Source organism: Aotus nancymaae, unplaced genomic scaffold (assembly GCF_030222135.1).
Source record: "Aotus nancymaae isolate 86718 unplaced genomic scaffold, 86718_ANA_hifiasm-v0.15.2.pri h1tg000059l, whole genome shotgun sequence".
In the NCBI taxonomy this organism is placed as follows: Eukaryota; Metazoa; Chordata; class Mammalia; order Primates; family Aotidae; genus Aotus; species Aotus nancymaae.
In genome coordinates this window covers 51,715,277-51,729,599 of record NW_026988473.1, presented here as the reverse complement: position 1 = coordinate 51,729,599, position 14,323 = coordinate 51,715,277, and the positions used below count along the sequence as shown (strand labels likewise).

At 41.6% G+C, this 14,323-nt stretch overlaps 1 protein-coding gene across 5 annotated transcripts in view; it reads right to left on the bottom strand.

The window, feature by feature from the left end:
• RIC3 (RIC3 acetylcholine receptor chaperone) overlaps window positions 1–14,038 on the bottom strand; it is a 79,386-nt gene extending 65,348 nt beyond the window's left edge. For 3 of the 5 annotated variants that reach the window (XR_010338359.1, XR_010338358.1, XM_064365212.1), the window contains exon 1: window positions 13,868–14,035. Coding sequence is in view for 3 of the 5 variants with exons in the window: in XM_064365212.1 (XP_064221282.1) it covers window positions 13,868–13,991 (124 nt within the window). In the remaining 2 variants the exon portion in view is untranslated. Of the gene's footprint in view, window positions 1–13,867 lie in introns of all 5 variants that reach the window. The other 2 variants (XM_021675128.2, XM_012456719.2) reach the window with 2 other exon arrangements.
• Window positions 14,039–14,323: the final 285 nt, after the last annotated feature.

The following is a 14,323-nucleotide window of genomic DNA, read 5'->3' as shown; positions in this document are numbered from 1 at the left end:
AATAGACTGAAGTGAGGAAGGAAGAAGCAGGCAAACCAGGGTGACAGAGTAAGATGGAATAGAGCAAACAAATAACCATCTGGTTGAATGACCCTAAACAAAAGGTTTCCATGAATAGACTGGTATGATGCTAAAAGCAGTTTTAAATGACTAACACATTTAAAAAAATAATTTGACCTATCAAGAAAACATGCTGAGGCCGGGCATGGTGGCTCACGCCTGTAATTTCAGTACTTCGGGAGGCCAAGGCAGGAGGATCCTCTAAGGTCAGGAGTTCGAGACCAGTCTGGCCAACATGGTGAAACCCTGCCTCTATTAAAAAGACAAAAAAATTAGCCAGTCATGGTGGTGGGTGCCTGCAATGCCAGCTACTCAGGAGGCTGAAGCAGGAGAATCACTTGAACTTGGGAGGCAGAGGTTGCACTGAGCTGAGATCGTGCCACTGCACTCCAGCCTGAGTGACAGAGACTCAGAGACTCCAAGATCATGCCACTGCACTCCAGCCCAAGACTCCAACTCAAAAACACAAAACAAAACAAAAACAAACAAAAAGAGGAAACATGCTGATCATAATCAAACATAAAATTGTAAAAAAAAAAAAAAGTAAAGTTAAAACATGGTGGGAAAAATTTGAACACCAACTAGCTATTTAATGACATTAAACAAGTATTGATTTTTTAGGTGTGATAATGGTATTGTGGCTACATTTCAATAAGAATCCATTTTTAGAGATGCAAGACTGAAGCATTTAAGGATGAAATGATCCAATGTTTAGGATTTGCTTCAAAATCATCCAGTGAATGGAGGGGAAAGTGGGTGGGGATACCTAGGATATAAGACCATGTATTGATGGTTGCTGAAGTAGGGTGATGTGGATTCATTTTACTACTCTCTCAACTTATGTTTGAAAATGTCTTTGGCCGGGCACAGTGGCTCATGCCTGTAATCCTGGCGCTTTGGGAGGCCGAGGTGGGTGGATCACCTGACATCAGGAGTTCAAGACCAGCCTGGCCAACATGGTGAAACCCCATCTTTAAAAAAAAAAGAAAATGTCTTTAACAAAAAGTTTTTTTTAAATCAAGAATGGCACACACCTAAGAAATGGTAAACAAATACACGGAATGAAACAATGAATACTCTGAAAAAATTTCAAGAGCTAGAATTCTTGGCCATATTAAACAGATAAAATGCAATAGGGAAAACTACAAAGTCCTATATTTGGTTCCAAAGCATCAAGTGAACAGGAGAAAAATGAACAAAACCTAGATGAACAGCTCCTATTAAAAATTAAAAAAGGCTTAGAATTATAATATACAGCAAAGTCAGCAAGTAAAATGCTAAAAACTAAAGCAATCTCCAGAAAGCATTAAGTATAGAATTTAAAAAAAAAGAGAAGGGTACAGGGAAACAATAGATTGTTCTTTCATGAACTGTCTTAGATGTGCAGTTATTTGCAGTTCTAAGAGCCTCTTCTAAGAGGGCTGTGTTCAAATACTTGCAACTAGGTCATACCAGGAATGAATGAGGGAGCTAGGGATATTAACACAGGAAAGAAGACTGAAGAAAGGGACATAATACTACTTTTCCAATTGCTGAATTAATCATCTTATACCTGTAAACCAAAAAGTATCTGGGACAGGCCTCAATCAATTTAGAAGTTCATTTTGCCGACATTAAGAAAACACCCAGGAGAGAGTTCTGTGTCTTTCTCCAAAGATGATTTTGAGGGCTTCAATATTTCAAGGGGAAAAGTGAGCTGGAGGGGAAAGAAAGGTATGGTAATCCATATGTTCCAAGAGAAAAGGAGCAGGTAGGGGAATAGTCAATTGTGTATTCATCTGGTGCTCAGTAAATAGGTTCTTTGCATAAGATAAGGTGAACCTATAGTAGCTACCTGTGGAGATATTTAATCTTTTATCTGTAGCTACCTGCTTAGGAACAAAAGGAAAGGCAGTTTCTTGCATGACTCAGCTTTCAGCTTTATTTTTTCCTTTAGGCATAGTGAACTGGGGTCCCAAGGTTTTATTTTCCTTTCACACACCTTTAATCTACTTTTCCTCCATTCCTATTTTGGCAAAGGATATCATCATCTATCCTTTCACCTAAACCTGAGAACAACACAGATGTCTCCCTCTCCCTCACCTTCCAATTCTATTTTAAAATGTCTCTTAAAATTGTTCTCTTCCTTCCAATCTATCCATTGACAACCTTTCTTGCTCCAATATCCCTATTTCCCTTTGGGAACTCCTCTCAACTCCAGAGTGGGTTCATCAGCCTATTCTTTCTACCCACGGCACCACAAGTTAACTTAATTCAAGCCATTAATGTGAGTGGATATGTTTGCTGGAACTTCTGGGAAAGAATCCGGGGAGTGGGGTTGGAAGGTGAGAGTGAAGGAGGACTCAAAAGAGAAGAAGCCTGGAGCTGTGCCCAGCAAAGTGCTGTAATCCTAGTACTTAAGAGGCTGATGTGGGACAATGACTTGAGGCCAGGAGTTCCAGGCCAGCTCTACATACATACATATATACATACATATACAAATGAGGCACTCTCACTTTCTCTGGGCAATGAATGACATGAGAGGAGGTAATGTCTAAAACTGTTGCAACCACCGTTACTACCCTGAGGGAGCAGCCAGAGTACAGAACCAACTTCAGAATGAACCCAGAGTATAAAGAACAGAAAATAAGAGCTGGAGCCCCGATGTGACAAGTGAGAGTCACTGGATCATACCACACTGGAAGACAGTTCTAACACAGGGTCTTTTCATTTACACAAGTCAATACGTTCTCTTTCTGTCTTAAGACAAGTCAAGCTGACTTTTCTGTCACTTGTCACAAGCATCCTAACAGATGAGCTCAATGACATCGACTTGGTGATGCTCACGGTGTCTCAACTGGATGATTACAACAATCTTCTCCCTGAAGAAATCCTCACAATGCAGTGTCTACACTGCTGCCAGGCTGTCCTTTCTAAAACCACATTAAATGTTTCTCTTCTACTTACATACTTAATATGCCTCATCTTCCTTTAGAATAAAACCCAAACTCCTTAAGTATAATAGAAAAAAATCTTCACGATTTGGCCCATGCCAACTTCTCTGTAGTCTTCTCTCACACTCTACGGATACTTCAAGGCTCTACGTTTCTTTTTTTTTTTTTTCTTTTTTTGAGACAGAGTCTTGCTCTGTCACCCAGGCTAGAGTACAGTGGCGTGATCTCAGCTCACTGCAATCTCCATCTCACGGGTTTAAGCGATTCTCCTGCTTCAGCCACCCAAGTAGCTGGAATTACAGGGGTGCACCACCAAACCTGGCTAATCTTTATATTTTTAGTAGAGACAGGGTTTTTCCATGTTGGCCAGGCTGGTCTGAAACTCCTGGTCTCAAGGAATCTGCCTGCCTTGGCCTTCCCAAGTGCTGGGATTGTACAGACATGAGCCACTGCACCTGGCCCTAACGCTCTGTGTTTCTTGGCTCTGTGTTTCTTCTGTCTAGAATGCCCTCTTCATCTGGAAGATTTAAAAAACAAAACAAAACAAAACATTTTAAGAGTTTCCTCCTCAATTTAGCCAAGAAAGGCAAAGCCGGATTAACATCTAAATTTCAATTAATGTAATATGCCACATCTATATAAATAAAGGACAAAACACACATGATCATCTCAACATACATAGAAAAAAAGTATTTGATAAAATTCAACACCCCTTCATAATGAAAAACACTCAACAAATATGAATAAAAGGGAACTTCCTCAACCTGATAAAAGGCATCTACAAAATGCCCCCAGATAACATTATATATACTGGTATGAAAGCTTTCTTCTTAAGATCAAGGACAAGAAAGGATATTTGTTCTTACCACTTCTATTCAACATTGTAGTAAAGGTTTCAGCTAGGGCAGTTAAGCAAAAAAAGTAAAAATAAAAATAAAAGACATTCAGATGAAAATAAAAAAAGTAAAACTATCTCTATATCTATATGCAGATAACAAGTTCGGCAAGGTGACAAAATACAGTATCAATATGCAAAAACTAATTGTCTATACACTAGAACAATCTGAAAACAAAATTTATAATAGCATCAAAGAATAAAATACTTATGAATATATTTAACAAAATAAGACTTTCACACTAAAAACTACAACCTCCTTTAAAAGAAATTAAAGACCTAGATAAATAAAAAGAAATCATGTGTTCATAGACTGAAAGCTTTAATATTGGTAAGATGGCAGTACTCCCCAAATTGCTTCACTTCACTTTCACTCTATCAAAATCCCAGCTGGCTTTTTTTTTTTTTTTTTTGGCAGAAACTAATGTGATAATCCTAAAATTCATATGGAAACGCTAGGTCACAGGACCCAGAATAGCCAAAACAATCTTGAAAAAGAACAAAGTTGGGGGACACATTTCATGATTTCAAAACTTACAAAGCTACAATAATTAAGACAGCATGGTACTGGCATAAGGATAACCGTATAGATTAATGTAATTTAATTGGGGGCCCACAAATAAACTCTTACATTTAGAGTCAATTGATTTGACATGGGTGCCAAAACAATTCAATGAGAATTTTGTCTTTTCAACAAATGATGCTAGGGCAACTATATATATCCGCATGAAGTTGGACTCCTACCTTACCCATATACACAAATTAATTCAAAGGGATCAAAGACTTAACTGCAGGAGCAAAAACTACAACACTTGAAAACATAGGCAAAAATCTTCGTAACCTTGGATATGGTAATTTGTCTCAGATATGACACCAAAAGCAGAAGAAACAAAAGAAAAAGGTAGATAAACTGGACTTCATCAATATTTAAAAGTTTTCTTATTTAAAGGGCACCATCAAGAAAGTGAAGGTAACAACTGAATGGAAGAAAACATTTGCAAATCATGTATCTGAAAACAGACCTGAACCAAGAATATACAAATAACTCTTAAACTCAACAATAAAAAGACAAGAGGCCAACTGTGGTGGCTCACACCTGTAATCCCACTGCTTCAGGAGGCCAAGGTGGGAGGGTCACTTGAGGCCAGGAGTTCAAGACCAGCCTGGGTAACTTAGTGAGAACCTCGTCTCTGCAAAAAACTTTTAAAAATTAGCCAGGCATGGTGGCACACACCTGTAGTCCTAGTTATCTGGGAGGCTGAGGAGGGAGAATCACTTGAGCCCAGGAGTTTGGGGCTGTAGTGAGCAATGATGGCACCACTGCATTCCAGCCTGTGCACCAGAGTGAGATCCTGTCTCTCCAAAAACAAGGACAAGTAATCCAACTTTTAAAGAGGGTTAAAAGGACCTGAATAGACATTTTTCCAAAACAAGACATATAAATAGACAAAGAGTGAATAAACACACAAAAAAATGCTCAATGCCATTAATCATCAGGGAAATGCAAATAAAATCACAATGAGATACCATTTCATTCCCACTAGGATGGCTATAATCAAGAAGACAGGTAACAAACATGTATTGATAAGAAATCAGAAATCCTCTTGCACTGCTGGTGGTCATGTAAAATGGTACAGCTGCTTTGGAAAACAGTCTGGCAGTTCCTCAAAGGTTAAACATATAATAAGCACACAACCTAGAAATTCCACACTTAGTTTCAGCCACACTAGAATGCTCACATTTTCCAAATGTATGCACTGAAGAGAAATGAAATGAAAACATAAGTCTACACAAACATTTGTACACAGACATCAGTAGCAACATTATTCATAACAGCTAAAAGGCAAAAATTCAATGTCCATCAACTGATGAATGAATAAATGGAATATGGTATATCCATACAATGAAATATTATTCAGCCATAGTCCAGGAGTGGTGGCTCATGCCTATAATCCCAGCACTTTGGGAAGCCCAGGTAGATGGATCACAAGGTCAGGAGTTTGATATCAGTCTGGCCAATATGGTGAAACCCTGTCTCTACTAAAAATACAAAAATTAGCTGGGCATGGTGGCGTGTACCTGTAGTCCCAACTCCTTGGGAGGCTGAGGCAGAAGAATCACTTGTACCTGGGAGGCAGAGGTTGCAGTAAGCCAAGATCGCACCACTGCACTCCAGCCTGGTGACAGAATGAGAATCTGTCTCAAAAAAAAAAAAAAATCATTCAGCCATAAAAAGAAATACTGCTACGTGCTACAACATGGATGAAACTTGAAAACATTATGCTAGTTAAAAGACGTCAGTCAAAAAAGATTACTGTATGATTCCATTTACATGAAATGTCCAGAACAGGCAAACTTATAGAGACATAAAGTAGATCAGTGGTTGCCTAAGGCTGGAAGTGGGGTGGGGCATTTGTGGGGTGATAGCTAAAAAGTATGGGGTTTCTTGAGAGGATGATGAAATATTCTAAAATTGATGTGGTGATGACTGCACAACTCTGAATATACTAAAACCCAATAAATTATACACTTTAAGTGGGGAATTGTATGATATGTAAATTAGATCACAAGAAAGCTGTTTTCCCCAAAAAAAAATAAAAATAAAAAAAACTTCCCTCCTCTATGCTCTACGAAACTCTTCTTTTTTTTTTTTAAGGCAGGGTCTCACCCTGTTGCCCAGGCTGCAACACAATCACACCTCACTGTAGCCTTGACCTCCAGACCTCAAGCAATCCTCCCACCTCAGCCTACAGCATAACTGGGGCTACAGGTGCACACCACCATGCCCAGCTAATTAAAAAAAAACATTTTTTGTTGAGATTGGGGTCTCATTATGCTGCCCAGGCTGGTCTCAAAGTCCTAGGCTCAAGCAATCCTCCCACCTCAGCCTCTCAAAGTGCTGGAATTACAGGCATGAGCTGTCACAGCTGGTTATGAAACCCTTTTTTTTTTTTTTTTTTGACACTGACTCTCGCTCTGTCACCCAGGCTGAAATGCAGTGGCACAATCTCGGCTCACTATCACCTCCACCTCCTGGGTTCAAGCAATTCTTCTGCTTCAGCTTCCTAAGTAGCTGGGACTATAGGTGTGTGTCAACACGCCCGGCTAATTTTTTGTATTAATAGTAGAGATGGGGTTTCACCGTGTTAGGAGGATGGTCTTGATCTCCTGACCTCGTGATCCACCTGCCTTGGCCTCCCAAAGTGCTGGGATTACAGGCGTTAGCCACTGCGCCCGGCCTGAAACCCTTCTTAAGTCTTAACACTGACCATTGCATACATGTCTCCATTGTTCCCTGTGCAGACCTGAGTTAACACTCTTGCATTTATCTGTTTTCGTTTACTATGGATTTGGCTCATTTTTTCTTGGAATACACAGTGTCTGTACACTGTGTGCATAGTACAAGATACAGTACATCATAAATATTTGTTTAAAGACTATTTTAAAGGCTCTCATGTGGAAAGGGAACTGTGCTTGTTTCATGCACATCAATGAGCAAAAATGGAAGACATAATGACATGTACTTTTAAGAATTTTCAAATAGAGTTATTCCTTTCTTCAAAGCAGGGATTTCTGGGTTCTGAGAATTCTCTGAATTGATGCTGAAATTCTGAGTATATTTACAAAGGATATGTACATTTTTCTAGAGAGAAAATACAGTTTTAGGCTGAGTGCAGTGGCTCACACCTGTAATCTTAGCACTTTGGAAGGCAAGGCAGAAGCATCACTTGAGCCCATGAGTTCGACACCAGCCTGAGCAATATAATGAGACCCACATCTCTACAAAATAAATTTTTTAAATTAGCCAAATGTAGTGGCATGTACCTGTAGTTCCAGTCACTTGGGAGGCTGAGGAGATCAGCTGAACCCTGGCAGTAGAGGCTGCAATGAGCGTGATCATGACTCTATACTCCAGCCTGGGTGACAGAGCGAGACCCAGGGAAAGGGAAAGGGGGCAAGAAAGAGAGGACGATATGAAAGGAGGGAGGAAGAGAGGGAGGGAGGGGAAAGAAGGAAAGAAAGAGAGACAGTGAGAAGGAAAGAAAGAAAAGGAAGAAAAGAAAGAGAGAAGAAAGAGAAGAGAAAGAAAGAAAAAAAGAATATAGCTTTTGAAAGAAAGAAAGAAAATAGCTTTTATCAGATTCTCAAAGGGGTATGTAACCCCAAAATAGGATTCATTGCTGCAAATTTCAGTTACTGGAATATATCATTCAAGGTAAGGTTTTTTTCCTAGGTTATACTACTTCAGTACCTTCTCTTTCTCCAAAACAGAATTTACAATATTAGTAGCTTAATAATCTTAAATTTAAAGTATTTATTGACTGCCCATTATATGCCAAGTACTAAAGAAATAGTGGTAGGACAGATCCAAGACGGCCGATTAGGAGCAGCTCAGGATTGCAGCTCCCAGCGAAAGTGCGGAGGGTGAGTGGACCCCGCCATTTCCAGATGGATTTTTATTGCCCAGAGACCAGGAGATTCCCAGGCAGAGGAGCCCCACGGGTCACCAGCATGGCTGTTTTGGCTGGCACAGCGGGTCTCTGCACAAAATACATGGGTCCCGGCGCTGTTTTAGCTGGCGACTGCAGCTCCTAGGAGACAGAGTTGCCCATTCAACTGATAAAAAAGGGGACTGAAACAGGGAGCCAGGCCAGGAGATTCCCGGGCAAAAAGGCACCACAAATCTCAGTGCAGCTATTTCAGCTGGCGCAGTGGGTCGCCGCTCAGGAAATCACACGATCCTGGCGCCTTTTCAACAGGTGACTGGAACACCTGGGAGACAGAGTTGCCCGTTCAACTGAAAAAAAAATAAAAGGAGTCTGAGGCAGGGAGCCAGGTGACCAGGCTCGGCTGGTCCCACCCCCACAAAAAAACATCAATTGAAAATGCTCTGGATTGAGAGTTTCACAGCAAGCACAGCTGAACCCAGGACAGTCCAGCTCTGTGGGGGAGGGGCATCTGCCATTACCGAGGCAGTCCACCACTATGGAGGTAATTTGCCATTGCTGAGGCAGCCTGCCATTACAGAGAGAGTCCGCCATTACAGAGGTGGGCCGCCATTGCCGAGGCAGTTCTAACTATACCCGTATAAATAGGACTGCAGGGAAGTTCACATGGCAGCTGGGCAGAGCCCACAGCAGCTCAGCAAAGCCTCTGCAGGCAGACTGTGACTAGGTTGCCTCCTTGCTGGGCAGGGAAGCCCTGAAAAAAGGCAGCAGCATGACAGAAACTTATAAATAAAGGCTTAACTTCCCGGGACAGAGCACCTGGGGGAAAAAAAAGGTGTTTATGAGTTCTGCTGCAGCAGACTTAAACGTACCTGCCCAGCAGCTCTGAATGAACAACGGAGCTCACAGCTCAGCACTTGAGCTCCTATAAAGGACAGACTGCCTCCTCAAGCAGCTCCCTGACCCCCATATATCCAAAGAGTCATCTCATAAAGGAGAGCTCAGACTGACCAATCTAGCAGGTATCCTTCTGGGACAAAGATAGCAGAAGAAGAAACTGGCAGCAACCCTTACTGTTCTGCAGCTGCTGCAGGTGATCCCCAGGCAAGCAGGGCCTACAGTGAACCTCAGCAGTCCTACAGCAGACGGGCCTGACTGTTAGAAGGAAAACTAAGAAACAGAAAGAAATAACTTCATCATCAACAAACTGAATGTCCACTCAGAGACCCAATCTAAGTCAACAACTACAAAGACGACAGGTGGATAAATCCACAAAGATGGGAAGAAACCAGCGCAAAAAGGATGAAAACACCTGAAACCAGAATGCCTCTCCTCCTACAAGGGATCACAACTCCTCACCAGCAAGGGAACAAGGCTGGATGGAGAATGAGTGTGATGAATTGACAGAAACAGGCTTCAGAAGGTGGGTAATAAGAAACTTCAATATAGTATTGGAAGTTCTAGCCAGAACAACCAGGCAAGAAAAAGAAATAAACGGTATTCAAATAGGAAAGGAGGAAGTCAAATTGTCTCTATTTGCAGATGACATGATTGTATATTTAGAAGACCCCATCGTCTCAGCCCAAAATCTCTTGAAACTGATAAGCAACTTCAGCAAAGTCTCAGGATACAAAATCAATGTGCAAAAACCAGAAGCATTCCTATACACCAATAACAGACTTAAAGAGAGCCAAATCAAGAACAAACTGCCATTCACAATTGCTACAAAGAGAATAAAATACCTAGGAATACAACTAATAAGGAACATAAAGGACCTCTTCAAGTAGAATGACAAACCACTGCTCAATGAAATAAGAGAGGACACAAACAAATGGAGACATATTCCATGCTCATGGTTAGGAAGAATCAATATTGTGAAAATGGCCATACTGCCCAAAGTAATTTACAGATTCAACACCATCCCCATCAAGCTACCAATGACCTTCTTCACAGAACTGGAAAAAAACACCTTAAACTTCATTGGAACCAAAAGAGAGCCCTCATAGCCAAGTCAATTCTAAGCAAAAAGAACAAAGTGGGTGGCGTCACACTACTGGACTTCAAACTATACTACAAGGCTACGGTAATCAAAACAGCATGGTACTGGTACCAAAACAGAGACATAGACCAATAGAACAGAACAGAGGCCTCAGAGGCAACACCACACATCTACAACCATCTGATCTTTGACAACCCTGACAAAAACAAGCAATGGGGAAAGGATTCCCTGTTTAATAAATGGTGTTGGGAAAACTGGCTAGCCATGTACGGAAAGCAGGAACTGGACCCCTTCCTGACACTTTACACTAAAATTAACTCCAGATGGATTAAAGACCTAAACAATAACACCATAAAAACCCTAGAAGAAAACCTAGGAAAACCATTCAGGACATAGGCATAGGCAAAGACTTGATGACCAAAACACCAAAAGCATTGGCAACAAAAGCCAAAATAGACAAATGGGACCTAATCAAACTCCACAGCTTCTGCACAGCAAAAGAAACAGTCATTAGAGTGAATTGGCAACCAACAGAATGGGAAAAATTTTTTGCAATCTACCCATCTGACAAAGGGCTGATAGCCAGAATCTACAAAGAACTAAAACAGATTTACAAGAAAAAAACAAGCCCATTCAAAAGTGGGTGAAGGATATGAACAGACATTTTACAAAAGAAGACATACATGAGGTCAACAAACATATGAAAAAATGCTCATCATCACTGGTCATTAGAGAAATGCAAATCAAAACTACACTGAGATACCATCTCACACCAGTTAGAATGGTGATCATTAAAAAATCTGGAGACAACAGATGCTGGAGAGGATGTGGAGAAATAGGAACACTTTTACATTGTTGGTGGGAGTGTAAATTAGTTCAAACATTGTGGAAGACAGTGGGGCGATTCCTCAAGGACCTAGAAATAGAAATTCCATTTGACCCAGCAATCCCATTACTGGGTATATATCCAAAGGATTATAAATCGTTCTATTATAAGGACACATGCACACGAATGTTCATTGCAGCACTGTTTACAATAGCAAAGACCTGGAACCAACCCAAATGCCCATCGATAATAGACTGGACAGGGAAAATGTGGCACATATACACCATGGAATATTATGCAGCCATCAAAAACGATAAGTTCGTGTCCTTTGTAGGGACAGGGATGAACCTGGAAACCATCATTCTCAGCAAACTGACACAAGAACAGAAAATCAAACACCACATGTTCTCACTCAGAGGTGGGTGTTGAACAATGAGAACACATGGACACAGGGAGGGGAGCATCACACACTGGGGTCTGTTGTAGGGGAAATAGGGGAGGAACAGTAGGGGTGGGGAGTTGGGGAGAGATAGCATGGGGAGAAATGCCAGATATAGGTGATGGGGAGGAAGGCAGCAAATCACACTGCCATGTGTGTACCTATGCAACAATCTTGCCTATTCTTCACATGTACCCCAAAACCTAAAATGCAATAAAAAAAAGAATAAAAAAATAAATAAATAAAAGTAAAAATAAAAAGAACAAAGAACAATGCTTAAAGAGGTGTTAAGGCTGTCAGTTACTCAAGCCAAGCTGCAGGAGATAGGGGATGAATCACAACCCTGCTTACACCTTGCAGCTTCACTATGTCAGTGGCAACAAACAATAAGCACCTGTTTGCCTCTGCTCACATCATCTCCCTCCACCAACAGGCAAGTTAATTATGCAAATAAAGGCAGCAACTGTTGTGCAGTTGAAAGAGACTGGTCGCAGTAACTGGTAATCTTTTGCAGATCCGTAAAAATGGAGTTGAAGAAATAGCTGTAAGTTGGCACCATTTATGCAGATATAAGTTTCCTACTTACATTATAAAAATAAATAAATAAAAGTAGAAAAAAAAAAAAAAGAAATAGTGGTAAGCAAGACAAAGTCCCTGCCCTTGAAAACCTACATTCTAGAAGGTGGAGACAAATAAACAATTAAACACTTAAGAATATTCCATATCATATAGCGATGCCTACCATGGAGAAAATAAAACATGATAAAATAGGGAATGTTGGGAAAAGAAAGAATTATTTTAATTAGGGTCATTAGGGGAAGTGTCTCTGATGAGCTTTCATTTGAGCAGAAATCTGAATGATGAGAAGGGCACGGAGGGAAGAGAACAGCACTTCAGGAATAAAGAGAACTGAAAGTACAAAGATCCTAAGATGAGAACGCTGAATACCAATACTTGAGTTCTCACGGGAACAACCCATGTGTCATCTCCCCTCCACACTTTCTACAACGTTCAGAAGAGTGTCTCTCACTCACATTCAATAGTACTTGTTCAAGATAATTCACCATAATGGAAAGACAAGTTAAAAAAAAAACTGTTTTAGAAGAATCTTCACTATTCAGGATCATCATGAATTTAGTCTTCTTCAAGGCAGACAAATTAACAAAGTAGGTAAAAATCTTTGGGATTTTCAATAAGGCAGAAAGAAAAAAAGAACAAATATGGAAAGATGTTTTAGAAGTCTCTTCCAGCTGGATAATCTTACAATCTTACAAGCATAAAGATTATCAGGCAAATTCTGTAAATAGAATTATCTGTGTTCAATCAGCCTTGCAACCCTAAAGCTTGGTGCTTTACATTTATAGTGTGTATGATGCTAAAAGAATGGAACTACAGCCAATGTGCATAAAGCAGAGGAAAGTGGATTAGAGTTCAAAAGCTGTCCAGCAATCAACAGTTTGAACACTACTGGAAGTGTTCAGACACCGTAAAACCATGTCTTAAAGACGTTACAAGGATAATTTACAGGAGAAAGTTATCAGTAGAACTTCACGACCTGTAGAGAATTGTTCTGGTTCCTCCTCCCACCCTTCAGCACCATGCCTTTACATTTATTCTGTAAAAGCCCCCCAGTTCAGCTAAGAGGATGAATTTTTAAACACCACATACATCATGCCAACAACAAAGAATTAACAGATAAATACTGCTTCAATAAGGGGAACGTAATAATTTGTTTCAGTAACTAAAACTGGGGTTATTAAAATCTTCAAGATATATTTTTAAAGGCACAAGAAGAGCCTGAAGCAGTGAGCGCCCAGCACCAAGTTGAAAGAACATAATGAATTAAGGTTTGCTGTACCAATTCCATTTGCCTTGATTTCGCACAAAGCGCGTCAGAAAGTACACGGTAACCCTAAAGAGGGAAACCCAGCTGGGAACCCTTGAACAGATGGTGACAAGATGAGTTAAGCCAGTGGGGGAAGAGAGAAGGGACTGCGCGTAAACGGGAGTATGCAAGGCCACCTAAAGGATGCCCAGACATGCATACATTCCTGGCCCTTCCTGCAGCAGAACCAGCTAGGCCGCCGCCCGCAGACAACCACGGAACCGTGGGGACTGGCCCTTCAAAGCCGTCTCGTCGCCCTCTCCAGCCAGTTTGGTGGATATTTCGGTGAAGGCTGCAGACTCCCAGAGTCACCCCTCCCTCGAGCAGCGTTCTCCGTACTCGTCGGCGCCAGGCAGCTCAGAGGGAGCTGGCCTGCTCTTACCTTCAGGTGTCGGTGGCGGCTCCTGCCGCTTCCCGCGGGACAGGAAGGCCTTGGGCAGCAGTAGCGACAGAGCCAGGACGAGCCCAGAAGCCAGAGCGACTCTCTGCACTGTGGAGTACGCCATGACTGCTCACAGTGGCCGCAGGTACAGACGCCAGCTGGAACCGGAACCGGAACCGGAACCCCAGCACTGGCAGCCTCTCCAGACTTAACCGCGGGCGGCGCAGACGGCGGCGCGCGAGGGACAAGCTGCACAAGGTGCCCGCGCCTCCACCTCCACTGCCCGCAACTGGCCTGCTCCTCCCGCGTGGTTACTCGTAGCTGTAAATGGTACCCTCGCGTTCCCATTCATACTAACTAAAAACTCCTCCTTCTCCCTCACTCCCCACGTTCATCTGTTATTGAGTCCTGTGCATTCCACCGCCTGTACATCCTGCCGACATACCCGGATCTCCA